The sequence below is a fragment of the Chelmon rostratus genome, chromosome 21, assembly GCF_017976325.1.
Source record: "Chelmon rostratus isolate fCheRos1 chromosome 21, fCheRos1.pri, whole genome shotgun sequence".
NCBI classification, from domain to species: domain Eukaryota; kingdom Metazoa; phylum Chordata; class Actinopteri; order Chaetodontiformes; family Chaetodontidae; genus Chelmon; species Chelmon rostratus.
Genome location: NC_055678.1, coordinates 19,519,722 through 19,546,782, shown reverse-complemented (window position 1 = coordinate 19,546,782; position 27,061 = coordinate 19,519,722). Strand labels below are relative to the sequence as shown.

The following is a 27,061-nucleotide window of genomic DNA, read 5'->3' as shown; positions in this document are numbered from 1 at the left end:
CATTATAGTTACTAAGAACTATACTAGGTTCCAATACTATACCCCCCCCCCCACCCCCCTGTGTGTTCTAAAGAGCTTCTGTAACAGTGAATTTCTCCACTGTGAGATTAATAAAGTCTTATCAATTAATAATTGAAACAGCACCATTAAAAAAGTGACTATAAAATGCAAATGTGCATGCAAGTTGGATTTTTCCACATCCTTTCATGTCTGCCTGTCAAAGGTCTGGAGGAATCTGAACACAGGTCTGTGCTGGATTTGTGTGTTCTTGCTGCCCTCTCATGGCACACTGTGAACAAGACGACTCCTCACACATCATATGAAAAATCTGCAACGACACATTTATTCAACTCATGTTCATACAAAGACAAAACGCACCGAAACTGTTGGCACGGTGATTAACAACCAAACAAATTCTAAGTGTGTTTAACCACTCATCCACTTTGGTCCTCGACAAACATCTCAGCTCTTAAACAGCAACGTGTGCGCAGTGGTTTCACAGGGTTCAGTTTAACAGTGCTAACTCATCAGTGATCATCGGTGTGCTTTCTATTTTTTCTCACAGAGAGAATAGAGAAGTTCAATCTGCTCTGCATACTCGAATCCTGGCCTGTGGGGAAAAGACACAAGTCATGTTAAAACTGCACCTGAAAACTCTGAAAGCCAGAAGTTCGTAATGACGTCCATATCAATGGTATCTTTAACACCCAGAAAACATAACTCAGTCAGAATAGACAGTGCAATCTTCCCCATTATATTCCCATTTTGTAAACTAGTATGATACGTTGTTTTAGATTTCTAATTTAAAGACCAGATCTATCCATTGTTCACTGACAGACCTCTCGTCTCTGCACTTATCTCACCGTCCAGGTGTCTCCAGTATCAGAGGGATGTTGTCCAGCCTGGGCTCGTTGACAATGTCCCGGAAAGCAGAGATTCCTATGTGACCTTTACCGATGTCTTCATGGCGATCGAGATTGCAGCCTAGCTTACCTGCAAAAATGACAAGACAGTGCGGGTTCACACAGCAGAGCTGAATTCATAAAAGTCACAAAGTTCATACAACTCAATGACCAAATCATCTGGCTAATCTGTGTATGTGATATTTTTGTGTGAATGTCCTGGCTGTACCTTTGGAGTCATTTAGATGGATGGCTCTGAGGTAATGGAGTCCAACTTCCTTATCAAACTCATCAAGCATGGCCTTCACTCCTCCCTCTGCAGCCAGGTCATATCCTACAAAGGCAAGAAACAATGCCTAATGGCAGGTTTATCATTATAGACATTTTGTGCCTCCTCACGTCAACAGCAGCCTTGTTTCAAGTTTGGATATTAAGTAGGGCTGTCAAAATTGGCCAAAAATTAAGTTGGATTGTTCCTTCTTAAAAAAAATCCCACAAACCATTGTTCCTCTATTAACATATTTACATGGCAGGGAGGCAGTGTATCGTACACTGTCCTCTCTGCCTGCATCATCATGTGCTGGACATCATATCCTGCTTTCTGCTTTGCTGCGTGACAGGAAGCACACCATTCAGATATCTATTTTTGCACATTATGTCCATAGGAGGGCAAACCAGTACAACAAGAGACATGCTACTTGTATATTATTTCAACACAAACATGTCTTTAAAAGAGCCACAAACCTACGCATTAAAATGTAAATAAATTTTAAATAACTGAAATAATGTTATGCCGGTCACATATTATCAGACTGTCTGATCTGACCCTATTTTCCTATGTTTTTGTGCATGACTAATGAAGACAACAATTTTCCAGTATTGAGCAAGAGAGCTGCAGCTAGCAGCCACAAAACGCGCTGTACCCTCAATTTACGTCCACTCAAAGTGTTTGTTTTTGCCACTGACAGACTTGGATTGTTGTTTTAAGTGTCTGACAACATTATGGAAGGATTCCTACAGAGACACCATTAAAAGTAAAATCAGTTTAGCTTAACCAGAAACAGCTGTTGTAGCGCTCTCGCCAAAGCCACCAGACTCCATTCAGAGAAACAGTCATTTCATATCGTAAAACCCATTTCATTTAAACGCGACAAAAACAAAATAAAACTCACTAGAACCATCTTTTAACTGTTCCAACGAGCACCATCAATTCTGGTTTGGTCGAAATAAACTCTTAATTCGCCGAGTCAGGAGAGGAGCGAGGGAGACGACGGACAGAGCGTGGAGCCGGAATATTTCCACATCTAACTCTGGAATCATTTTCACCAGACATGATGACCAGAGAGACTTAAATATGTCTGACTTCAACAGATTTTTCCAGTAAAAAAAAAAAACAACAACAGCAAAGAACAAAACAGTAATTAGTGGACAACAGAAACTCTGGTCTTGTGCCTCCTGTTTGTCACGCAGTGCAGCCGCAACAGAGGTGCTGCTTTTTCCCCCACAACTGAATATCAACTTTCACAATCAAATGTAAGGATGTTTGAATATATATATTCAAATTCAGAATATTCATTGACAGCCCTAATACAAAGCAGATTTTAGGTTTATACCATAGAGTATAAGCACTTGAGACTTAACTAGCCATGAATTGGTGCTTTGTGGTGCAAAAAGATCAAACTCAGGTTTTACCCACCTGCCGCGAAGGCATGGCAGGTATCCAGACACACTCCCACTCTGGTCTGGTCTCTCACTTTGTCTATGATGCTCTTCAGCTCAGAGAACTTACCACCGACCGTACTGCCCTGACCGCTCATGTTCTCCAACACTGACCACGTGGTGGGCAAAAGGAAAAGAGGGCACCATTAGTTTGACACACCCATTCAACCCATCTGCTACAACACCTGTCTTATATGCAAAGTTGGTTTGGGCGCCCTTTTTCATTCCTGAAGAACAGCCTGAGGGCAGTTTTTGCTCCTGCTTTTTTGCAGGCATTCCACTGCAGAGTGTTCTTGTCACACCAGCGGTATTTAAGGCATGCAAATCAAAAAGGTCTGTGTCATGACTAACAAGTAATGCGACACCAGTGATGAGCCTGCTGTCAGTTCTGCAAATCGAGTTACACATCAACAAAGTCAGTCTGAGGTCATATGGTTTCATGAGCTGACGACCTGTAAAATGTTTTGATGACTGACACTGGGAGCAAAATATCAATCTGCCTGAATAGGGTCTAAATTTGTATTAATTACACAAGACAAACACTCAACAAAGCATTGTTTTGCAGCAAGTATCTCTTTCGGTGAAGCTCATAATGTTCTCTGCTTGACATGGCCATCAAGTGGTATGGATTAAAATCACTGTAATTAGTGAGGCTGTAGTTTGTGATGTTAGAGCAGTTAGATTAGCAAATATGCACTGAAGTGTGTGTGGGTCAGTGTTAGAGAGGTTCTCTACAGTGCCTCTTTGCAGTTTTCCTGTGTTTACAATATACGTCATTGTTTTTTCCACATTCATTTCCCTTGCTACATTACATATTTTTTCAGTGTTTGCACCTCGTTCATTAGCACCAGTGATTATCTGGCCTCATTTTACCTGCAAGTTCATGTCTTTTTGGAAGCCAGCTTTCTACAATACAACCCCGGATCCCCAAAAAGTTGGGAAGCTGTGTAAAACGTAAATAAAAACAGGATGCAATCATTTGCAAACAAACTGTGTTTACTGACAATGTCTTTATAAACTGTTCCTGAGTCCATGTAATAACATCCTTTATACTGTACAATCATGTGTTGACAAAGTGGTGAACCTGCTCCATCCACGCTGTGAACCACTGAGCCTTTCCAGGATGCTCCTTTCATACCCAATCATGATACTATCAGCTGTTACCAATCAAACAGGTGTTTTTGGAGCGTTCCACAACTTTCTCAGTCTTTAGTTGCTCCTGTCCTGACTTGTTTGAAACGTGTTGCTGCATCAGATTCAGAATAAGCAGATATTCACACAAATCAATTAAGCTGATGAGGTGGAAAAAATATATATATAGTGTTTGTACTGTTTTCAATTTATATATGTCAAAAAGAACTGACAACTTGTCACATTTTGTTTTATTTATGTTTTACACAGCATCCCAGCTTTGTGGGGTTGTAGTTTTAAAGACATTTGTTAAAGCTGACAGACACTACTGACCAACTGAATAGGCCTCATCGGAGTGGCTGCCTTTGTAATCGTCTTTTACAGTAGTCCTCCCATGAATTCAATGACCCACATCACAAAATTATGTAACACAGCGGGGGTTCGGGCGGGGCGGGGGCTCTCAAAATGACCAGAAACATCTGTCAGTAAAAAGTGGCTGCAGATTGACCCCCATGATGTTTTTTTACATTACAGATACACCACATAAATAACCCTTTAGTAACATCAACTCCTCTGTGAGTCTCTATAATTTCCAGATATTATGAGCTTTCATCTGACTGGTATTTACTGCAGGGCTCTTGCATAGCATGGGCATTTGTGTACTTGTGTCCACCCCCTGTACCTGTGACCACAGCAGGTGTTTGCTGGTGAGCATGGTTGATGGCTCCTGCAATCTTGTCCACACACTGCTCAGTGGTGATGACGCCCAGGGAGGAGCCGGGGTGAAAATTGTAGAGGTTGAGGCCCAGGAGGGTGCAGCGGTTGAGTTCATCCACCAGCAGGGCCTGGCTCTTCTCAAACACATCTGGGTGCAACATGGTACACAGCCCAGAGGAGGTTGTCAGAAGAGAGACGCGCAGTTGGAAATGCAAAATAACCAATGCAAGACAAGGGCAGGTAACTGAGTGTGAGAGAGGACAGAATCTGGCGGAGACATCCTTTAGTGTCTGACAAACCCTCTTTAGGAGATCCGCAGTTCATCAGGTAGGACCCATGAGGCAGGATGTGAGCTGGGTCATACTCCTGAAGGGAACACTGCTCCTGAAACTTGGCTGCAGCAGTCTGGTCCAGTGGAGGCCTCTTCCATGACCGCTGGGAGCCCAGAAACAGGGCGAAACAGCTGCCACCCATCTCTGTGCAGGACTCCACTGCTTTCCATATCCCACCTGGAGGCAGGTAAAAGAGACAGCACGTGCAAGCGTCTGTTTTAATTACGCAGGGAGAGTTAATGGCAGTAGGCCCTACCTTGGATGCCAACATGAGCTCCAATGTATTTCTTATTTCCACGGTACTTCCTCATCCTGCCTGCTGTCTCTTCAGCCTCCTTCTCTGCAGTGTTCCCGCCTTCATTTTCTCCTTCCAAAACCTCCTCGGGCTTTCTTTTCCTCGTTCCTCTCCTTCTCGGACCCATGCTAGCAAGAGAAAGTCATGAGCAGCTCCTATGAATTTGCAAATGACGGTTTTCTGTTTATGACTTCAGTGGCCACTTTGAAATATGCGTTAGGGAGGGCTGTTAACGTACGACGCAAGCACAGTGGTGCTAAGTTTGCCTGCCAAAGTTTATGAAGGTCAAAATGCGTTTTTTATGCATCCCTCCTGGTAGGAGGCAGCCAGTCAGAGGGCTTCCACGCAGCTGCCACAGGCTAGCCATTGGAGACGCTTCATGCTGAGCAGCAGCAAAATGGCCGCCCGTCAACCGACTGACTCCACAGCGCTTTGAAATTTAAATTCTTGTGCACATTAGGGTTTACACTATTACAACGTTAGTACTTATTTACAAACCAGTAGCTTATTACGCGTGTATTTTCATCATCTGCCACTTACTTGACTATCCGCTCAGGCGTCGCTGTTCTTGTAGCCTCGACGAATGCCTCAAAAAGCTAAAAAAAATCGCACTGAAGCACTTTAGCTAAGCTAGCTAGCACGCTAGCTTATCTTCATATGTGATTCCTGAGGTAAGTAACGTGAACTGTTGATATGCAGAATATTTCTGAGCGTTTTAACATTACGTGATCTGTATGCATGCAAAATGACTGCTACCTATTTGTTAACGAATTTCCATGCCACTCTGCTTGCTGGCCAAGGTAGAGCCGTTAGCTTGGCTGCTTGTAGCTGCTGTCTGTATGTAACTTCGCGTACCAGTTTAGCTAACATTCGATAGCATTAGCGCTCCTGTAGCATTATTCGTGGTTGTGCATCGGCTGAGTTGGATATGTGGCTCAATGTTCGGTGTATTTGCCGTTAAGAACCGTTGTGTACTCAAAACAGAGTTACCAAACTCACGTTGGTTGACAGCTGGTGGTTGATCTTGTTAACGTTAACTTGTCAATGTGCGCGCTAATCTGTGTCTGCGTATTTTAAAAGTATGGGCAGATACCACTCCTTATTGTTAGCCATCGACGAAATGTTTTATTAGCAGCTGTTGTTAAACTACATCGTCACAAACCCTAACCCGTTTTAGCACGATTCAGTTTAAGAACCTTAAATTACCCGTGTCTCTGATGTTTGTGAAGGCTTTTCCATTTTTAGCATGAGAAAGCTCGGCTCTCCTAATGCTGTAACGTTAGCAAGCTAACAGCAAAATGCGGATGAGCCTGTGACAGCGTTGACAGGACAGCACAGGTACGGCAATATTAGCTGGTGTAGTTTACATCAGTGATTTGAAGGGTAGCTGGACAGAGCTGAATGCGTCGTAATAATATAATAATCGGGTCTGACTTTCTGATCCGCCAGGCCTGTGGTCAGAAATGCTTAGGGAGGATGCCAGGTTCCTCGTCTGTGCCTACAGGAATCTTGCCTATTGGAAGTGCTTGCATTTTGCAAAAACGAAACCAAATAAAAAACAGACACCGTTGGGTCTTAGTAATTCGGAATGTGTGTGCATTTTAGGGGCCAGCATGGGTCTCAAGTGATCAGTTGGTCACTTGTTATGGTTTCTAAGGCCTCATGCAGATTCAGTCAATCTGATGACAGGTTGAGTCGGCAGACTAAATCAAGCCCTCTTGTAAACAGTCTAAATTCGTTGACCCTACCAGTGTGATCAGCCTACGGTATTCTGCATGCTCATGATGGGGATAATGACTGTATTTGTTGTTCACATGTTCAGTAGTGTCCTTAACTAACACACCTGATGTCTGATTCATTCCAATCAAATATGCAGTCCATTGTGATTTCCACACGTAGATGGAGGCTCTTGTCGCCATGTAGTAACTCTAATGCTGTATTTCTCCTTTGATTTTTGCAGCAGTCATTATTAGCTTATCATTATTTGTCAGTTTTGTTTTTGTGTTTTTCCTTTACATTTTAAAGCCACTGGCTAAACAAATAGGTACTCAGTGATTTTAAAATGGTGAACTTGTGACTACATTTAGGTGTATCTTCCTTTTTTCTCCAGAAGAAAGGAGCATCAGGACAGGAGCAGTAGTTCATGGAAGACAAGAAAAGGAAAAAAGACGACAAAAGGAAAAGGGAAGCCTCTCAGAAGGTGAGCATGTTCACAATGACTTTGAAGTTCCTCCATTTGGGTTGGACACCATTGAACAAACACGCTGCAATGCCATGCTCAACAGCAGTTGAAACTGCTTGAATACAAATCACATATTTTCTTTTGAGTAAACTGTCAACATTTACATTTTCTGATATTAAGTGCTATTTCTGCTTATTATATTATTTGGGATTGTGTCATTTTTGGGGTGAGTTGGGATTTTACTTTTCACATTTTCCTTTATGCTTGTGTTTATGATCAGTGATTCCATCATTCTCATGAAAGAACTTCTCTTGAATATAGATATTTGGCCAACCTCATAGGTAAACCTCGAGAATTTCTAACATTTGTAAACTTGGCAGATACCTGATCCAGGCTCATGACTAACTTGTTCTTATTGGAGGCAGACGTGCCAAGATCTAAACATTTGTTAATGTATAGTATGATGTCAGACATTTGTGTATTTGTTATTATTGACCTCAAATTGTGTTTTTTTGGGGAAGGCAGAATGGTGGCAAATCAGAATGGAGCTTTATCGTTCTAAAATGTCATTGTAATCCCTTTAACAAATTGCCAACTTAATTTCTCTTCTAAAACAAGTTTGCATTGAGCACAATTCTGAAAGATTTCATTTCAGTTGTAGGTTGTTCTGTTTTTAAAACCCGAAATGGAGCTAATGGTATGAAGACCAAGTTATTACAGTCAACATACATTTTTGGATTACGTCTGTCAGAGTTATGATACTCTTGAAGTCTGCCTCATGTCATGAGTCAGTCATGCCTCAACAACTTCAGGATCTTGAATGGAGGATGTGTTTAATATCCTGGTTTGATATTTGAATGAATAAAATGTATTAATTTCATGGTATCCTTTTGTGTATTTTAAAGAATGATTTAGTAATCAATATGTTTTTCATTTTAGGTCACAGAACAAAAAAACAAAGGTAAGCAGCACAGTGATATATGTGTAAATGTTAATATAGAGATGTCAGGGATTTGCTTTGTTCACTAAAACTTCATCTACTATCTGTCTCCTGACATTTAATCTTTTACTTCTTATTTGTTTATTTTGTTGTTGTTGTTCAAATTGATTGTGATGATATGGTAATTGTGGTTATTCTTGGATTTCACATCTCTGGCATCACCATCCCTCTGGCATACTAACTGCCTTGATGCTCGATAACACTTAATGGCTTGTCTTATTTTTTTTAATGATATTTGAATGTTGTAGTATTTTTGTGGGAAAAGGGGCACTAAGACTAACTATCATGAAGTCAAAGTCTCTGCTTTATGGAATTCTTTTTAGCATCTTCCCTTTTCCCTATCCCCTCCCAAAAATATGGTTACTTCTTACATTTGGAGAAAATGAATTGTGCAATGTACTGCCACTTAAGATGAACTTGGTTAAATAAATAAATGATGCTTAATTCATACCTCTCTTTTTCTTTCTCTGCCTTCTCTTCCTGCAGTGCCAGACTTGACCAAACCGGTGTCTGCCCAGTCTCCTGCCGCTCAGAGCAGCTCTGCCTCCCCCAGCCCTGGACCCACCCCCTCTGCCTCCCCATCCCCAGCCACCTTGGGCCCTGGCAGTGCTGCCACCCCGTCACAGGGCGGCAACAATGCCAAGCGCCTGGCGGTGGCCAACGGACAGCCCACCTCCACCACCATTTCTTCCTCCACCGCTGGCGGCCCCAGTGCTACTGGAAACAGCAGTACGAGTAGCGGAGGCGGAGCCCAGGCGCCTCAGCAGCAACCACGCTACATGCCGAGAGAAGTGCCACCGCGATTCCGCTGCCAGCAGGACCATAAAGTGCTACTGAAGAGGGGTCAGCCGCCACTGTCCTCCATGCTGCTGGGAGGGGGAGGAGGAGGGGATGGCCCCAATGCAAACATGGCTGCTGTCTCAGGTAAGTGTTAGCAGTGATGCAGGTGAGATTTAGTTTTGATCCATTCTATGTAAAGATTACTTCGATAATTTCTTTAATATCTGACCCCTAAAATCTCTGTCCTGTTGGGTTTGCTTTTTCAGATTCTGGTGCAGCTGCCACCTCATTGGCCCTCACCTCATCATCAGTTGCTGCTTCTACTACTACTTCTAATTATGCAAATTCCATGTGGGGGGCGAGCTCAGGCAGCCAGGCCTCCTCTCAGGGCAGGGAGAAGGTGATTGTCGATGGCAATGACCTGGAGGAGTGGCCTAGCATCGCTGGCAGCGATGGGGGAGGAGCTTCTTTCACCGGGGCTGGAGGGGGCAGCAGCAGCAACAACGGAATGCCTGTGAACAGCGTCAGTGCCTCTGGCAACCAATCCTCACCCACTTCCTCGTTCTCTTTGCCCAATGAATGTATGCAGTCGTCCAACAGTGTCGCGTGGGGGATGGCTGCCTCCCAGGGTCATCTTGGAGGAGGGAATGCAGTAGCTGCAGCTGGGCCTCTGCTACAACAGCCCTCTTCACTTTCCAAAGCCTCCACTGTGCCAGGGAGCCATGATGCCAGTGGCCCCGTTGAAGGCAGCAGTGGGATTCCAGGTGCCAATTTCAATCCAAATGCCAACCCTTCGGCCTGGCCTGCCCTGGTGCAGCAGGATGGGCCCGCTGCTGCAGGGGAAGGAGGTCCGTCTTCCTTCCATCACCAGGGCCCTGGAGGGTCTTTGTCTGCCAACAACTCTGCTTCCCTGGGCGTGGGGCTGGGAGGTGGGGCAGTCGGGGTGCTGGGGGGTCACCCACCTTTATCTGTGAATCAATCAAGCACCCATCAGCGCCAACTTCACCAAATGCAATCCAGAGACAGAGAGATGGGAGGGGGGAAGTGGGACAGCGAATCAGCGGGACCAAAAATCGCAGGGGGGGAAGGGATTGGTGGAGGAATGGACCGTGGTGTGGGAGGAGGTGAGATGAGTGTGGGAGACCACAGCCTTGCCTCCTCATGGAGAGGCCAGCCTTCTTACCCTGCAGCTAACTCCAAAACGGGTGCCTCACGGACTGATGGATGGGAGGGAGGAGGAGGTGGCACGGGGGGATTCGGAGCTGCTGATGAAGATAATGGGACCTCGGGTTGGGGATATCCGGGTTCCACTAGTGGGGTTAATGCTTGGGGCGGTGCTGGAACTGGGGGAAACAGTAGTCAAACCTCCGGGGTATCTCAGGGAGGGTGGGGGTCATCGGGAGTAGGAGGGGATAGAGTGATGTCTGGTGGTGATTGGGGTGGGAGCTCCACCAGTATTGGTGGAGCGAATCCAGGAGGTGAGGGAATGGGTGGAGCCTGCAGTAGTAACAGCAGTAGTAGTGGGGGCAGCACAGCTGGCAATCCACCTGCCACCTCCTCTTCTTCCTCAACAGCCACCACTATGACCAGAGCTTGGGACAATCAGAAGGGAGAGGGTGAAACAGGGGAATGGGGTGGGGGAGGAGATGGACAGGGAGCACAGGGAGGATCTTCATCCAGTGGTGGAAATTCCAGAACCGGGAGCGGGCCTAACAGCAGTCACAGTCGTCCTCGCCGCCCGGCACTTAATGCTGAAGCTGCCTTACAGAACCTGCTCAGCCGGTCTGATCTGGATCCTCGGGTCCTGTCCAACACTGGCTGGGGCCAAACACAGATCCGACAAAACACGGCCTGGGACTTTGAAGAACATGGAGGACAAAGTAAGGGTGGATCGTCATCAGCTACATCAAAGCACCCATCTTCTCTTACTGGCTCTTCTCAGTATTCTGGTGGTCCTAGGACCCAAATCACTGATTCTATGGGTCCTGTGGCCAATCCTTCCCTGGTTCCATCTGCTGGGTCCTCCGGAGAGGGCTGGGAAAGCAGCAGCAACAGTAGCAGTAGTGGGGCCTCTCTGTCTGGGAGAACCCCACTACCTTCAGGCCCCAACATGAGGAATCTTGGCGTCTCACAATCTGGGCCAGTGACCACAACAGGACCTGGTATGGGGTCAGGGGTAATACCAGGGCATAGCCAGCAGGGGAAGGCTACCGGCTGGGGTGGAGGAGGGATGGGGACTGGGGACGGACAGGAGGCCAAAGGTTGGGGGAAGGAGGAATGGAGAGACAGTACAAGAGGAGGAAATGGAGGATGGGGTGATCTTGGGAAACAGGGTGATCCAGTGAGTGGAGGCTGGGGAGGAAGTCAGGAGGAGAAAGGGACAGGGGGCTGGAAAGAGATGGGAGGGAATGGAGGAGGAAGTGGGTGGGGATCAGGACAGAAGGCTGGGGCAGGTAGGGACTGGGGAGAGCCACAGTCCAAATCAAATAGTGGAGCAGGAGGATGGGAGGATGACAGGAAGAATGGAGGAAACTCAGGTGGGGATTCAGGTGTGGGTGGTTGGGGGAGCTGGGATGATGGTGCTCCCAGGAGAACCTGGGGTGCAGGGGGCACAGGGGGAGGAGGGAGTGGAGGGGGAGGGATGGGTGTTGTTGGGGCCATGGGGTCCAAACCCCATCAAAGTTGGAGTGGAGGAAACAAAATGCACCAGATGCCAAACAGCCAGTCGGGCTCCATCACAGGCCCACAGGCACAACTGCAACAACAACAATCACAGCCCCGCAATCAGCATCCACAGCGGCAGCAAGCATTGGACCAAGGGGCTATGCAAGGGGGCGGGGGGAGGAAACCCATCTCTCAAGCCCAGAATCAGAACCAAAGCTCAGGCTGGACCTCAGGGCCCATCCCTGGTGGCTCTGAAGGAGGTGGAAGTGGATCTGAACCAAGTGGCTGGGAGGAACCCTCGCCACAATCTATAAGCAGGAAGAACGAGATAGACGATGGAACATCAGCATGGGGAGACCCAACCCATTACAACTACAAGCCGGTCAACCTGTGGGATAAGAACAGCGCACCTTCTGGCCTGCAGCCACATGGCCAGGGTCAAGGTCAGGCTCCACAGCAGCAACAGCAGGCACCTCCAATACAGCAGCAGCCTAGCAGGCAGGCTGCAGGGCTCGGAGGTAACAGAGACTTCAACACTGGCCATGGACCTGGAAAAACTTCAGCAATGGGTAAGACACCACAAACTGTATATTTGATTGACAGTGGGAGGGAAAAAAAGGATTTTTAAAATCCTCAGCAAAGTTAATTTGGGAAAGATAATCTAATTGTTGTAAATGTTGTAATTATTTTGACAAATATTCCGATTGCAATATGAATAACCATTGCGTTTAATTTCACTGCACCATAATGCTGCATTAATAATAGTATGTCGAGACACATTTTACCTTTTATCAAAGGCAGCGCCTGTGATTTTGATATTGTACTTGGCCATGTTGTGATTTCAGATAATGTTTCAATTAATTGTCCAGCCCTAGTTTACCATAACATTTACACAGGACATTAGGTGGAGAGAAATTGGAAAGAATTTATTACTCATACAATGTGAAAGAATCAGAATCCTACAATAAGGTTCAGGGCTTCTCAAAGTCTGGACCTTGGTCTGCATCCGGATTGAAAAGCAACTCAATCTGAACCCAGCCACATCGAGTTTGCCCCATCTCTATCCAGCCCACAGAATATTCATGAACCCAGAAAATACAGATGCATGCATCTGATGTCACTCACCAGTGGAAGAGGTCCAGTCCGTCATGAGAGTGATGGTCGATCAGCTTGCCAACCCTTGGCAATGAGCCAAAAAGTCCATACTTCATCGTTTATCTGCTCTTTGCATAGTCATGGAGAATCACAAAGCTTGTCTGTTAGATGCAACAGGTGTTTATGTTCCTTGGCCAACTATTGTATTGATTCTCAAACTAGTATGTTTGTTTTCTTTCTGGGTTTTGCATTGAATATAATGACTGTCTCCTTGGCAGAGGTCTGACAACATTTTCTAGTTCAGTATCTAGTTATAATTATGGATTTTCCATGTTTTGTAGGAGTCTATTCACAGATATAGACTCATAAAAATAAAATTTAAGAAAGGGAAATTATTTACTAATAATAGCCTAATTAGGCCTAAATAGATTATACGTTTTGAAGTTTCACTTTTTCTGTTTTGAAATAGATTTACAATTTGATCAATAATTTGTTAGTGGCGTAGAATATGCCGTATAGCTGTAGATCATTCACAGCGCTCCTGTCCCTACATGACTGTGGTTTTATTGGCCTGTTGCCCTATCATTGACGTCGTTGTCATGGTGATGTTAACTGCTGCAGAGAGTGTTGTGTGCTGTTGCTGCCAAGTTCACACATTAATGTTACATCAGAGAATTGGTTATCAGTTCCTAAATTTCAGATACAGAATGTATCTCAATTTCTCTAGCCCAATTAAAAGAGATGTGACGTTAATTAAATGATTAAAAATTATTTTGTTATTATCGACCGGACTTTTGACCATGAATAAAAATCAGATGCAGACCTTTAGGTAATAAATTTGAGAACTCCTGCATTAGCTAGTGACATCTTCTGACTGTAGTACAAAGAAATTAAATTTACAAACCATGCGCATTCACACATGCAGGGATACCTGTGAGGCTGACTGTTTAATAGCAGATTTTCATTTAAGGATCGTGTGAATTAGAGTATGTTTATGAATCAGCTGTGGCATTGTGACAAGTGTTCTTTATCGACTGACTGGAAGAAGTTAACAGCTTAAAAATACTCTGCTACAACGGCTGCCTTTACAGGAATGGTTGATCAGCTCTTTATAGATTAGCGTGGAGGTTTAGTGCATCAAAGTGACAACTGAGTCATGAGAGATGTAGTTGTTTTCCAGTCAGCCACCTGCTTGCTATCTTGCATTTTCATCTCAAAACCACATTATATAGTTCTGAAGCAATTCAGCGGATGTTCCAACTGCGTACAGCTGAGGTAAAAACACATTTTCTGTTTCTCCAGGTCATACTGTGACTGCAGAGAAGTTGCTTTTATTTTGGATCAATGTGCCAGACCACATCAAGCCCATAAATGATCAAAAAGATGCCAATTGTTAAGCACTTTTAAACCTTTGTGACATTGCTAACCCTTGTAAATATACACGCTGTTTTGGTGACAGCAGACTATGTGAACAAATGTGAACCTATATTGAGGGAAATACTTGTGTTCTTGCTCAAATGATCTCTACCAGATTTCTCCATTTTAACCTGTGTTGTCCTTATATATCTCCAGGTCCGTCAGGTTGGGGTGGTACTTCTCCAACTAGTCCTACAGTAGACAATGGCACAGCAGCTTGGGGAAAGCCTACTGACACCCCTACTGGCTGGGGAGACCCTGACGATGCTGGAGGGAAGACAACAGGCTGGGGAAACCCTTCTCCCAACCCCATCAAACCTGGTTAGAAAATCAAATAAAAACTAAAGATTGTGTGGTTAGAATTGAATCACAGCTGTTATCTGTGGGAATACAATCTGATTTTGTAGAATTGCATTTTGGATGTTGGCATGCTTAATAGTCCACTAATAGACCTCAAAATGGATATCAATTTCACATCTGTTCTCCTCTCCTGCAGGTCCAAAGTCTATGCAAGATGGCTGGGGGGACAAAGAGGGCTCTGTTGCAGCCTCGCGTCACTCAAGCTGGGAGGATGAGGAGGAGGGAGGCGGCATGTGGAACAGCACTGGCTCCCAGGGGAGTGGCTCATCTTGGGGACAAGGAAGCAATGGGGGCTGGGGACAGGGCCATGCTGTGAAGAAGCCCAGCAACAAGGTTGGTTGCTAGTGGGAGGAAATAATCTTGATTAAAGAAAAAGTACAAAAATTAAGATTTATTGACTGTAAAGGCTCATGCAATGTACAGTATATGAGTTCAGTTTCTTGTAGACAGGTATGTAGGAGGAAATACCCATAGGCAAGAGAAAAGAAAACTCCCTCCCACTGTCCTTTTACAAGTTTTATTAACAAACAAAGACACAACATTTGGGCCTGAAACTTTCATATGAGGTAAATGGTTCTTAAAGAAACGACCAGTTTGCTTAAGAATGAAGCATGGTCAGATTAAGTCATGGATGTACTTTGTGCGACTTCTCAGCCCCTATTTGATCTTGTGGACATCTCTGAAATAAACTAAGCTGAGCAAAGTCAAAATTGAAGGTACTCAGTTGGTTCTATGAATTTGTCTCACTGGCAAGGTCATTGCATTAATCTGAATTAAAATTTTTCTGATCAGCCCTTGTGGAACTTGTGAAGTCCTTGCATCTTCTCACTTACTATTTGTCTCTTAGGGTCCACTGAAGGCTGGCGGAGGAGACTCTTGGATGAGTCCCATCAATAGACAGTTCTCTAACATGGGGCTGCTGGTAAGACAGAAAACATCTTAGCATTTTACTCATCTCCTGAGTGTTATTGTGTCAAGGCAACATCACAAATGTCCTCTTTCCAGATGCTTTGTTTTGTACCCAAGCAGTTTTTAGCTGAAATGTACAGACATTTAGCAGGTTTGTGATTTCCTGTGTGAGGATGATGATGTTAATTATGGTGGTCTTTTCCACTGGACAGAATGATGATCCCACTGGCCCAAATATTGACCTGGCTCCGGGTTCTCTCCAGGAGAAGAAGATGGATGTGGAGAAAAGAGGCATGGGGATGAACGATTACAATGGAGATATGAGGAAAGGAGGAAGAGGAGGAGGGGGGATGGCTTATCGTCCACCTGTTTCCAAAGAGGCGTCACCTGGGGAGGCTGGGTCCTATTATGACAAGGTAATGTCTCACTGCCATCTTAGCAGTCTTTGTCTTTTATGTCTTTCCCATGTCTAGATAGCATTTTGTCCTCTCTCACTGTTCTTTATTTCCTCTTGTGGTTCTACCTTTTCTCCTTGGTCTGCCCCCTTTCTCCCTTTCTCCATCTCAACCTTCCTCTATACCCCCCCCCCCCCCTTCACCACCATTCAAATTGGTCTCCCATTGCCTGTCCCTGTGACAGACCTTGCCTTTGACCAATCAGGATTGGTGCCTTGGGGAGGAGGGTCCTTGCTCTCTGTACTCACCACCCACTGTCTACAAGCCCCATTCCCTCTTCAACCACACAATCCCCTTTAGACAAGTAAGATAACCGCTCCTCTCGTTTCTGTCCTACCATCTTTACATTAGGTTCCTGTAGTTTTCCGTTTTCAAAAGATAATAATTATAACCCAATGTCCCTATGTTCTGCTGAATCTACATGATTTTCATATATAAACATCTCCACTGCTATGGGCCTGCTGAGGTTTCATTTTCAATCTTTGATCACAGGGTGGTCACAGTATCTTTGGCAGTGGTGGAGGGATGGCTCAGTCAAGACACCAGCCAAGTGTCCCACCCATAAACCAGTCCCCAGGGATACGAGCGCAAGTGCCTCATCAGTTCCTGTCACCTCAGGTACTAAATCTTTTGCTTTTATTGTGTCATCAGTATTCTTCCCTGTCTGTCTACATATTTCACACTTAGCAGTGTCACAGGAAGTATGTGGGTTGACTGTCTGTGTAAAATAGTGTTAGTTTTGGGGTGAGTCATTTTAACTGTTTTTATTTTCTACTTAGTAATTTGTATAACTTGTTGCCATGCCCACCTCGACATTCTTGCTTGTCAGGGCAATTTTGAATGAGTCAGCTGGTGTTAAATCACCTGGTATATCCACAGTATATCCAGGCCCTCTGGGGTCCATTGCATACTTCACACACTTGTCTTGGTGCTGTGAGCTTTCTAACATAGTGTGTAACTGTCTGATTCTTCTTTTCGTAAGCTTACACAACATGGCCTGTTGGCTGTGTGCATGGTGTCTATTAGTCAGTGCAGTCCCTCGAGTACATTATCACCCTTCAGGACAACATTGATCATGTTTCCACACTTACTTCTAAAGACTATAAAGTGAAACGCCCCGAAATTGAATAAATTTCATTCACTGTCTTAGGTCGAGTCACTTGTTAACAGCAGTTAATGAGAACATGAAAGAGAATCAATGTTAATCGGGGCAAAGCAGTATGCTAATGCAGTTGCTAGTGGTTACAGCACCACAGCGTTTCTGTGGTAAAAGGTGTACCTTCTTGCCGTTGTGTCTGTCTCCAGGTGCCAGGCTCTGTGCTGAAGCAGATGCCCCCTCCCAGCGGGAGCGTGGGGGGTGTTGGCGGTGTGGGAGGAGTGGCAGGATTGGGGGGAGGTGTGTTCCCTCCGCAGCTGTCCCCCCAGCATATTGCCATGCTCAGCAGCATCTACCCACCTCACATCCAGTTTCAGCTGGTGAGAAACAGCACTGTACAATTCTGAAAACCACTGCAGGGCTCCATCATATGGAAAACATGATGTGATAAAAATAAAAGTATAAAAATGTAAAATATTTTTTAAAAAATGTAGGAAAAGAAAGAGCAAATTTAAAATACTTATTGGTACTTTATTTGTTGTTTTGTTTAATATTCTTCATGTATACAGTTACATTGTCAGGAGGGGGAATCGCCAGAGTTGTACTCAACACCCACAAACTCCTTGAAATCATAACCAGAAATTAGGTGAAAATTAAAATGAATTATTATAATTAGTTATAATCCAATGTCTTATGTCATAAGTTTCAGCAATTCTGTGACACAAATGTATTTTTATGAAAAAAAACTTTTGCTGCAGCTCTGACTCACTCACTAAATATTCAGTTAATGACGATTACCTCCCAGTGGAGCCAAAAGCTGACACTCAGTCTTGCATAGTATTCAGTTGACACATTGCTTTTTCAAAGTTGAAAATGTTTTCACCGTTGTTTCTCACTCCTCCTCATTTCTTTTTCTGTTTCTGTTCTGTCTGTGTTCGTTCAGGCTTGTCAGCTCCTCCTCCAGCAGCAGCAGCAGCCACAACAGCAGCAACAGCAGCTGCTGCAAAACCAGAGGAAGTTCACACCAAACGTGCGGCAGCAGGCAGATCCTCAACAGGTGCAAACAATCGCACGTCACACACTCCTTAGTCGTTTCTTTACTTCCTCCTCCAAGCCACTGACTCTTGTTTTTTGTTGTGTCTCCGCAGCTGGCCAGGATCATGGCAGTGCTCCAGCAGCAGAGGCAGCAGCAACAGGTTGGGGGTTTAGGCGGCAGCTCCAAACTCTCCCCCTCCCACCATGGTGGAGTTGGCGGAGGGGGTCCCAAACTGCCTGGGGCTGATCCCCTGCCCCATCCAGTGGCTGACTTGCACCAGAAAACTCTCGGACCGTATTCCGGTAAGTGATTGTCCCTAGACTAATTTTCTTAAACAAAATGATGCTTGAACATAAGATCGCTCATGCCAATGTAGTGCACATACACTGCATTTCCCAGATATCACTGTTAAGCCACAATCAATTTAGCACTTTGAAATATTTTTTCTTTGATTTTCTCTTGATGAATTGAGAGTAGGTTTTTGTTTTTGTGGTGCCAGAGGTTTCCTTTAACCATGTAAATGAAAAGAAAAAATAATAATAATTTCCCTCCATTCTCTGCGTCTCTTCCTGTGAGCAGGTTTTGGTACTGGAGTGAACCTTCCAGGTCTGGACCTGGGTGGCTCTGTGGTGGGGGGACCTGGGGGCATGAAGGACCTAGGGGCTCAGCAGTCCCGCTTCAAATGGATGATGGAGGGACACTCTTCTCCAGACACCTCATCACCTGAGAACGCATTCCACAAAAACGGTGAGATGTTTTCTGTTTTTTTGTTCATACAAATGTTTTATAAGATGGGGAATGCAAGGGTGTTGAGGCAGATAGTGTTAATGGGAATAGATGTGAAATCACGTATTAACGTGATTAGTGAACCCATCTGGTGTTCAGTGATGTAACATACGTTATCATCACCCTCCAACAACCTTCCAGGTCCTGTCACCCCCATGAAGATGCCGGGGGGCTCGCCCTACTCTCAGTATGACATGATGGTTGGAGACGGGCTGGGTGACAACTGGCATCGCACCCCTGGCAACAAGATGGGTACCAAGCCTCCGACTACGCCCAGCTGGCCCCCTGGTTAGTGATAAGTTGAAATCAAAGTGATAACCTGAGCTAGCCATACAAGGTTTGAAGTAAGATAAAAAGAGAAGAATTCATTGCTGTGGTATCCAGGAGATGAACAGTTTAAGAGTGTGTTCTCTCCCTCTTAAAGATTTTAGTTATTACCTGTGGTTTCTCTAATAATGAAATTTGGATTGAGGTTCAATGTGACTACTGTTCAGGAGTGTCTCATAAAACTGGTTTCAACAGACCACGCATGTGTTTCCTCTGCAGAGTTCCAGCCTGGTGTGCCATGGAAGGGAATCGACCGTGTCGACCCTGAATCTGACCCCTACATGACCCCAGGGAGCATGATGGGAAACGCAGTGTCCCCCAACCTCAATGATACTGAGCACCAGTTGTTACAAGATAATACTGGTAAGCACCTGACAGCACTACTGCCTCATTTTCCCTACGATCAGGCAGGTGACAAAAATGTCTAGCAGGTAGTTAGTTCACCTTGTTATTTTATGGCTTTTCAATTTTTAGCCAATAAACAAGTGTCCATAAATGTATGTGGATTATGTTTGTTGGAATAGCTGTCAGCCATTCATTCATAAAAAAAATGGCTAACACGGTCGGTCGGTACCTTTCTTTGCAGATTCCACCCCTCCCCTCAACACCTTGCTGCCTTCACCTGGTGCCTGGCCCTACAGTGCCTCAGACAGTCCCCTCAACAACGCACACAACTCAGGTAACCTCACATTGAATGCTCAGCATGTTATTTCTGGCCTGGTGTGTTGCTTTATCTTGATTTCTGATTAAAGCTTAAACGATAAGTTGAGTAACTGATTCCCCAACCATTGAGAATTAATCTGCAACTTACACAATTATTTGTCATTTTTCAAACGTAAATGCCAAACGTTCACTAGTTCCAACTTCTTCCCTTCTGTTCTGTATCTTTTGTGACAATTAGCTAAAAATCTATGGGTTAGACTGTTCAGACATAACCAGCAATTTGGAGTTTTGAGAAATTGTGATTTGTTTGGTCTCTTTCATTAACCAGCAGTGCCATATCATCTTAATAATTGTACAGTGTGAGCAGGTTTGTCTTTGTCCTAACCACTGAAGTCTTTATCTGCTTGTTAACAACACTGATATCGTTACATGTTGGTGTGATAGTATACAACCACTCCAGACCCTCATTCACTTGTCTGTCGCCCTACAGCAAAGTACACAGACTATAAGACCAGCTGGCCCCCAGAGCCCATTGGACACAAATCCTGGAAAGCCAGCCGTGGCAGCAGCCAGGCCCAGCTGTCCCGCCCACCTCCAGGACTAGCCAGTCAGAAGCAGCCATCACCTTCGCCTTGGTCTGGAGGAGCCCCTCGATTGGCCGGCCGAGGCTGGGGCGGTGGCTCGAGCACAACTGGTAATGTCCCGATGCATTTTTCATGTTGTTTGGTGAGGTCAGTCAGGCACAGTACTTGTTGAAATATTCAGCTGATTTAAATGTAAACGGGAGATCAAACAACTGGCTCTGATTTCTGGGCTACAACAGGGTGCTCTTTTGAACTTAAGAGTCCATCTATATTTAATTTGGAAGAGCAGCCAAGCCTTGATGGAAGCAGCAGGGAAAGTTATTCATCATTTAGTACATCTGCAAAGTTGTAGAGAAAAACAGAGTGGGACTGTGTTAACAGGGAATGTGGAAAACTCCTACACTTTCTTCTGTTTGCACTCTCTCTGCAGGCTCGACCTGGAGTGACGGCAGCTCTCGGGAAAGCTGCTGGTTGGTGCTCAGCAACCTCACACCACAGGTAAACACACAGAAACACAGAGTACGTTTTATTAGATTTAGTTGTTTTGATGTCCTTATAAAGACCTAGAGCTGTAACTATTCTAATACTGCCAGGTTGGCTGTTTAATCTCACTTGCATGCACTAACAGTAATAGGGCACAAAAAAAGAAGTCCACATTGAAACACCTCTGAATTTCATACCTATCACTTGAAATTCACCATTGTCCATCTTGCATATTCCTGCAGATTGATGGCTCCACTCTGAGGACCATTTGCATGCAGCACGGCCCTCTGCTGACCTTTCACCTTGGCCTGACCCAGGGCACCGCTCTGATTCGCTACGGCTCCAAACAGGAGGCAGCCAAGGCCCAGAGTGCACTCCACATGTAAGACTCAGTCTGTTGTTTTGATTATATCTTGATGATATCATTCTCATGTCTGTATAGTGAATGTGTAACTGAAACCAGTTGGCTGGAAAGAGGTGGACGATAGATTGTCTAGCTCTGTCCACAGGCAACCAAATCTTTACCTCTAAAGCTCACTAATTAAGTCACATCGTTTGTTTAATCTGTACAATAACTGGTCATGTAAAATGACAGGGCCCTTTTACAGGGGTTATGTGCCATACTATTTCCTGGTGTGGACCAGTTGCCAGGCAACCAGTTGAGAGTAGGAAATACTGGTGCCCACCAACAAATACTCCGGCACATAATTCCCTGTAAAACCATTAAGTGTTGCTTTTCTGTGTTTGGGCGGATCAAACAAATGAGATAGAACGTGTTAATTATTGAGCTTTAGATGTGCTGGTAGGCAGACTTTGTTACCTTGTGGGAGGCGCTGTAATTAAGGTTGAAATTAATTTCAATAAAAGTCATAGAATTAAAAAAGCTCAGCTGTGCGTATCAAAATGGGCAATGGGTGGGCTTACTCTCCCTGACTTCTGCCCCTTTTATTCGGTCTCCAATATCAAAACAATTTCAGTATGTTTAGATGACTATAGGCATTGTCTCATTCAGTGTCAGACTTTCCACAGACTCCACTATTCAAAATCTAAACTTCACAAAATGTTTCCAGACATCTCCTCACAATGTGATAAATGTAATATATCAGAGGTAAATCTACTCCGTAGCTTTCCTCTCTGCCCCAGGATAGAGAGATATTAGACAAAAATCTTTAAAGAATTCTCTGATATTCTTAAGATCCTGTCTTGATCCTACTGGGAACTTCAGATTCCTCATCTGTGTCAAAAAGAGCGCAGCAGCAACTTCTGTCCTATGGTCTGATTACAGCTAAAAATAATAATTTTGACATTCTGGCAGAAGAAGAAATTTCCCACCTTTAAACAGCGGCTCAATGAGCTGATCAGTTCCCTTCACCTTGAAAAGATACGGTTCTCTCTGAATAATAGAGTCACAGTTCAGTAAGCTCTGGTTGCCCCTCATCTGTTACTAAAAAACAATCCATAGTGGACTCTCCTCATGTAAGGGACTGTCCATTATTACTTTTCATCTTTTGTTCTCATTTTCCAACACAACCTTATTGTCATATATTAAGTTCTGAGCCAGGGAGGGAGGGTTTGTTAGTATTTTGTGAGTGTGTATTTTTTTATGTTGGGTATTATCTGTTGAAAGAGTGGACTACTTGACAAAGTTAATTTCCATTTAACAACTGCTACACTACAAGTAGTTTTTTATTAAACTTGCTGACTTCTCACATGTTTTACAGTGTGATTTATCATACCCTGTGTAAATGATTAATTGTACTTCATTTAGAAGAGAATAAAAAATGTGTACATTCTTGTTAGAGTGACAGACTTTTTGTTTTTATTAGGTGTGTTCTGGGAAACACCACCATCTTGGCGGAGTTTGTGAGCGAGGAGGATGTGGCTCGCTACATTGCACATTCCCAGGCAGGAGGAGCAGGGAGCGGAGGAACCACAGCCAGCTCTGCAGGCTCCGGGCCTACAGCAGCCTCTGCGGTGGGGGCCAACGCTAATGGAGGTAGCTGTGAAAGAGGTGGAGCGGGAGGCAGCAGTGGAGGAGGAGGCGCAGAAGGAGCTCCCACAGCTGGAGGAGCAGGAAATGGAGGAGCCGGGCATTCCAGCTCTGGGTGGCAGAGTCTGGACAGCACAGGCAGCTCATCGGACCAGCCTGTCACCCAGGGACCCGGGCTGGGCATCTTCGCCCAGTGGAGCAGCAATGGCACCGGGGTGGGCGGGGCTGGAGGTGTGGAGGCCGGAAGGCAGGGTCTGTGGGGTGGAATGGGAGGCATGAGCGGCGCGGGGTACCCCAGCAGTAGCCTCTGGGGTTCCCCGGCACTTGAGGATCGTCACCAGATGGGCAGCCCGGCCTCACTGTTGCCAGGGGACCTGCTGGGCGGGGGGGCCGACTCCATTTGAGGGGCCGACTGACACACACGCATTTTACACCCGAGTTGTAATACATGTGTCACACTCTGTATTTATTTACACGTAGAGATGACATGAATTAAAGCTACACTGGTCACCCAACACAGACACTCAACATTCATACTACACACAGGCTACATGCAGTACATGCACACATTATTTTCATACATACACATTAAGCCGCTTAACTTTAAATGAAGACAACAGTAAAACTTGAACCGGGGGGAAAAAGGTGAAATCCATTAAACTCTTAGGACTCAACTGGATAGCTCTTTGTCTTTTTACTCCAAATCCCACCATCTGCATTCAGAGACCCGATCACTCAGGCATGCACTGTAGACAGGCTCAGCCAGAGTCGTACATGTTAACAAGTTTAGCTATTGCTGTTTTTAGTGTGCCACAATTTTTTTTTCTTTTGTATTACTATTTAATGGTCGAATCTCAAAATTCAGACTTGCAGACTGAGCCCTCGTAGACCTGGCTGGCGTACTTCTGAGTTCTCATGTTTAGAAGCTTGAAGAGTGGGGAAGGATCTGGAGTTTGTAGAAAATTTGGGACAGCGCCACACTACTGAGTCAAAAGGACGATCAGCAACCTTTGAGGTCTGGAAAAGGAGAGCGTTTTTAGTAGGTACCGACACCTCTACCTTGGTGGAAACATGCCATCAACATGGGACCCAGGGTTAAAAAAAAAAAAAAAAAATCTAAACAAAAACAACATTAGCCAAACTTGCACTATATGCCTCTGGGTTTGTTGTTGACACATCCTCCACAAATCCCTCCATTTTTTGAAACAGAGCTACAACACAACAACTACACAGACCTTACAGGACAACTAAATGTTACAACAGCAGTGGCCTTGGCTAACACCCAGCGGCCGCCCGCCCGCCATGTCAGCAACATCACACCTTCTCATCAGTTACACACTGCTCTTATTGACAAGCAAAATTGTAACTCCTTGTTGATGTACGTTGGTTGTTTATCATTTTTTTTTTCTGTTTGAAAAGAAAAGAGAAATGTGTGAAACTTTGTGGAAATCCAGAGATGTCCTTTTTTTTTTTTTTTGCCCTTCAAACACTGACCTCGCTATTGTATTTTTTTCTTACTCGAGAAATCAAGTTGGTTATTATATATTATCATAATGTTAATGATGACTATGATCACTTATTTACTCGCTGTACAAGGTGCCCTCCTGCCTGCCTGTGTGTGCATGAAAGGAGTGATGACAGTATGACCGAATGGAGGAGGACGTGATGAAGATGATATCGGGAGTGTCTGTGTTATTGCTACAATGTTGAATGTTTTTCTTTTTTTGTTTCTTGTCTGTGAGAGATTCATGAGAAAATGTGTGAAGTGTGTGTTTTTGTGTGCCTGCGTGCTTGCTTTTGAACACTTATCTGCTCCAGTCAGGGAAGTGAATACATGTTAATCTGACATCCTGCATTTGAGAGAAACTGAGTGTTTGTGTGTGTGTGTGTGTGTGTGTGTGTGTTTGTGTGAGGGGACGTGCTTGACTGACTGGATATTGTGATGGCTAAAAAGTTCAAAATCATTGGCACTATTGCATATGTCTCTTAAGTTGCTTTTTTTTTAGCAGCATTGTGTTCCTGTTTGTTTTTTTTCTGCCAAATGCAATAAGAGAATATTTTGTTTATAAGACAAAGCAACCAACTGAAGGCATTTCTAGTAAGATGCCAAATCCTACCATACCAAGCTGAGCTGGAACAGTGTTTTACAGACACGTTAAAGACATTACCTGTTATATTTTACTGTTTGTTTTTTGTTATTATGTATCAATTTAAATTAAGTCAGTCTTTATTATCACTCCTGTTCAGGATGTTTTCGTTTATTTCAGATGTTACAAAAAGGAGAGGAAATTAATTTAAAGCGGAAAAGAACAAGATAATAAAGGTTGAATTGAAGTCTGCAGTGGTTTGTTGTTTAATTGATGCAATGGGTCATTAGTGGTTGACCTATAGGACGTCAGGTATGCGTTTCAGGTTAAATACTCACCATCTTAGGAATTCATGTTATTCCTGTGCCATGGGTCTGTGAAGCTGACAGGACTGTCTAGCACTGTTCCATACTCAGTGAATGGGACACTGACCTGCTGGACTATGCTGACTTTCTTACACTTGAAAGAGATTTACAATCTTACCATCTACCCTGTACTAGAAAAGCTAAAAACTTTTTTTTTTTTTACATTAAATGTCTGTCAATTCTGGAGCAGCTGCCGCAGATTTACAGGCTTTTCAAACACCACTTGTGATGCCCACAACCCTAACCAGCCAATCACAGCCAGACTGGTAGAGCACTCATTTCTGTTCATATTTTCTCTGGGAATTTAAAAATTGTACAAATAATAAATGACACAAAATGCAAAGTGAAAATGAGCTATAAATATACACAAATTTATGAAGTGTATATAGTTTTGTGGGTATTTAATAATTCCCTATTGTCTATGACTGAATTACTTTGGTGCATGTGCAGCATCTTACTTGCATTCGTCTCATTTCTGTCATTATTTTTATCCCAAAGCTGAGCTGAGCTGAGCTGTACAGCAACAGTATGGGGCCACAACAGTGACTTTAAATTTTGGCATCGAAAATATGATTTGAGTTGTGATTTTCAGTGGAACATTTTTCATTGCTGATGCAACTTTTTCCCAACTGTTTCAATGCCACTTTTGTTTTCACTGCCAAACTGTAAAGTCACTGTTCTAGCCCCGTACCCCAAGAGACCCAACTCATTGCTGTGGTCAGGAGAAGTTCTTGCAGAAGAAAACACAGGATGCAAGTCCAGATGAAAACCTGTTTAAATCACAATGTTTTTTTTCTGGTGAATATTTTCATGACAAATTGAGATAGCTGTTAAGATAGGAAAGCAGTGTTTTTTTGTTTTTTTGGTTGCACAGCAGGTAGCTAACTCACCTTGTTCGCTACGTCACACCTCACAGTGATGCTCTGTCAACGTGTCATTTTGGCTATAGCTGTGCAAAAAACTCATGTGTGCTGGCAAATATGTCTCTGAAAATCACTACAGAAACAAAGCTTCCACACATTGTTGCCATACATTTCTGATGTATTTGCCATTAAGTTATTTTATTGCTACTCCCCAGCTGTGACACTGATAATGCTTCAGTTATTCTTTACTTGAGTCGTCCAGCCTTAAAGAACAATACTTGTAATTGTATTTTTTATCATGGGGCTACAGTTTGCTGGTCATACTGAATAATACAAACAAGTTGATTATCAAATGTAAACATTTAAAAAAAAAATAGGTAAAAAGACATTTTTACAGGACCCGCCACTAGAGGGGGTTGCCACTTTCCACACTGATGAATCCATGCACATCATGCCTCCCTTACGAATCAATGTTCATGGCATTGTATAAGTGTCTGATTATACATTATACATTATATGATCTGACATTATACATTACTTGAAGTGTGTACTGGTGTAAAGACATGGAGCAGCTGTATGTGGGGGCTGCTGCTGGCTTGCTCCGCTTCATTCATGCCTGCAAAAAGCAGCAGCAGCGCGGCGGCTTTAAGACAATCCGGGCATCTCTTCAAGTCTGCGGATGACATCATTGATATTGTCAATGGTGTAAACTGAGAGAGGGCTGGGTGGGGGTGTGTGAGGGGGGAGAGGGAGAGACAAGAGCAGCCACAGAGGAGAGAGAGGCGGACATCGGTGTCTGGTTTCGGCGTTTTTCCTCGTGACGG

General features: G+C 44.2%; 2 protein-coding genes across 5 annotated transcripts; one reads left to right on the top strand and one right to left on the bottom strand.

Moving 5' to 3' along the window:
• Window positions 1–327: 327 nt before the first annotated feature.
• On the bottom strand, window positions 328–6,491 carry si:ch211-141o9.10 (probable endonuclease 4). 4 transcript variants are annotated; one of them, XM_041962232.1, is made up of 8 exons: window positions 6,303–6,491; window positions 5,058–5,224; window positions 4,769–4,978; window positions 4,435–4,617; window positions 2,599–2,730; window positions 1,132–1,236; window positions 864–993; window positions 328–610 (listed from the first exon to the last, which is right to left on the bottom strand). In XM_041962232.1, the coding sequence occupies exons 2-8, from the start codon at window positions 5,221–5,223 to the stop codon at window positions 550–552; spliced, it is 987 nt and encodes a 328-aa protein (XP_041818166.1). In that variant the 5' UTR covers window position 5,224; window positions 6,303–6,491; the 3' UTR covers window positions 328–549. The 4 variants fall into 4 exon arrangements, with proteins under 4 accessions (XP_041818166.1, XP_041818164.1, XP_041818167.1 ...); XM_041962230.1 differs by lacking the exon at window positions 6,303–6,491 and adding an exon at window positions 5,637–6,239; XM_041962233.1 differs by lacking the exon at window positions 6,303–6,491 and adding an exon at window positions 5,335–5,577.
• tnrc6b (trinucleotide repeat containing adaptor 6B) lies at window positions 5,423–25,256 on the top strand. Its single transcript, XM_041962235.1, has 22 exons — window positions 5,423–5,767; window positions 7,207–7,296; window positions 8,218–8,239; window positions 8,765–9,202; window positions 9,325–12,291; window positions 14,390–14,554; window positions 14,730–14,926; window positions 15,441–15,515; window positions 15,715–15,918; window positions 16,142–16,261; window positions 16,450–16,575; window positions 17,263–17,433; window positions 17,997–18,110; window positions 18,202–18,391; window positions 18,669–18,836; window positions 19,017–19,163; window positions 19,422–19,565; window positions 19,789–19,881; window positions 20,356–20,559; window positions 20,880–20,947; window positions 21,175–21,314; window positions 22,759–25,256. The coding sequence occupies exons 2-22, from the start codon at window positions 7,240–7,242 to the stop codon at window positions 23,324–23,326; spliced, it is 6,378 nt and encodes a 2,125-aa protein (XP_041818169.1). The 5' UTR covers window positions 5,423–5,767; window positions 7,207–7,239; the 3' UTR covers window positions 23,327–25,256.
• The last annotated feature ends 1,805 nt before the right edge of the window (window positions 25,257–27,061 follow it).

What these genes read in the sequence shown, in the direction of transcription:
- si:ch211-141o9.10 (XM_041962232.1), bottom strand. Translation starts at nt 5,223, where the DNA reads ATGGGTCCGAGAAGGAGAGGAACGAGGAAAAGAAAGCCCGAGGAGGTT. An exon ending in AACACCTGCTGTGGTCACAG is followed by an intron (nt 2,731 to 4,434) that starts GTACAGGGGGTG and finishes CCACGTGGTCAG; the next exon opens with TGTTGGAGAACATGAGCGGT. An exon ending in CTGCCATGCCTTCGCGGCAG is followed by an intron (nt 1,237 to 2,598) that starts GTGGGTAAAACC and finishes TTGCCTTTGTAG; the next exon opens with GATATGACCTGGCTGCAGAG.
- tnrc6b (XM_041962235.1), top strand. Translation starts at nt 7,240, where the DNA reads ATGGAAGACAAGAAAAGGAAAAAAGACGACAAAAGGAAAAGGGAAGCC. An exon ending in AACTCTCGGACCGTATTCCG is followed by an intron (nt 18,392 to 18,668) that starts GTAAGTGATTGT and finishes TCCTGTGAGCAG; the next exon opens with GTTTTGGTACTGGAGTGAAC. An exon ending in GTTGTTACAAGATAATACTG is followed by an intron (nt 19,566 to 19,788) that starts GTAAGCACCTGA and finishes CTTTCTTTGCAG; the next exon opens with ATTCCACCCCTCCCCTCAAC.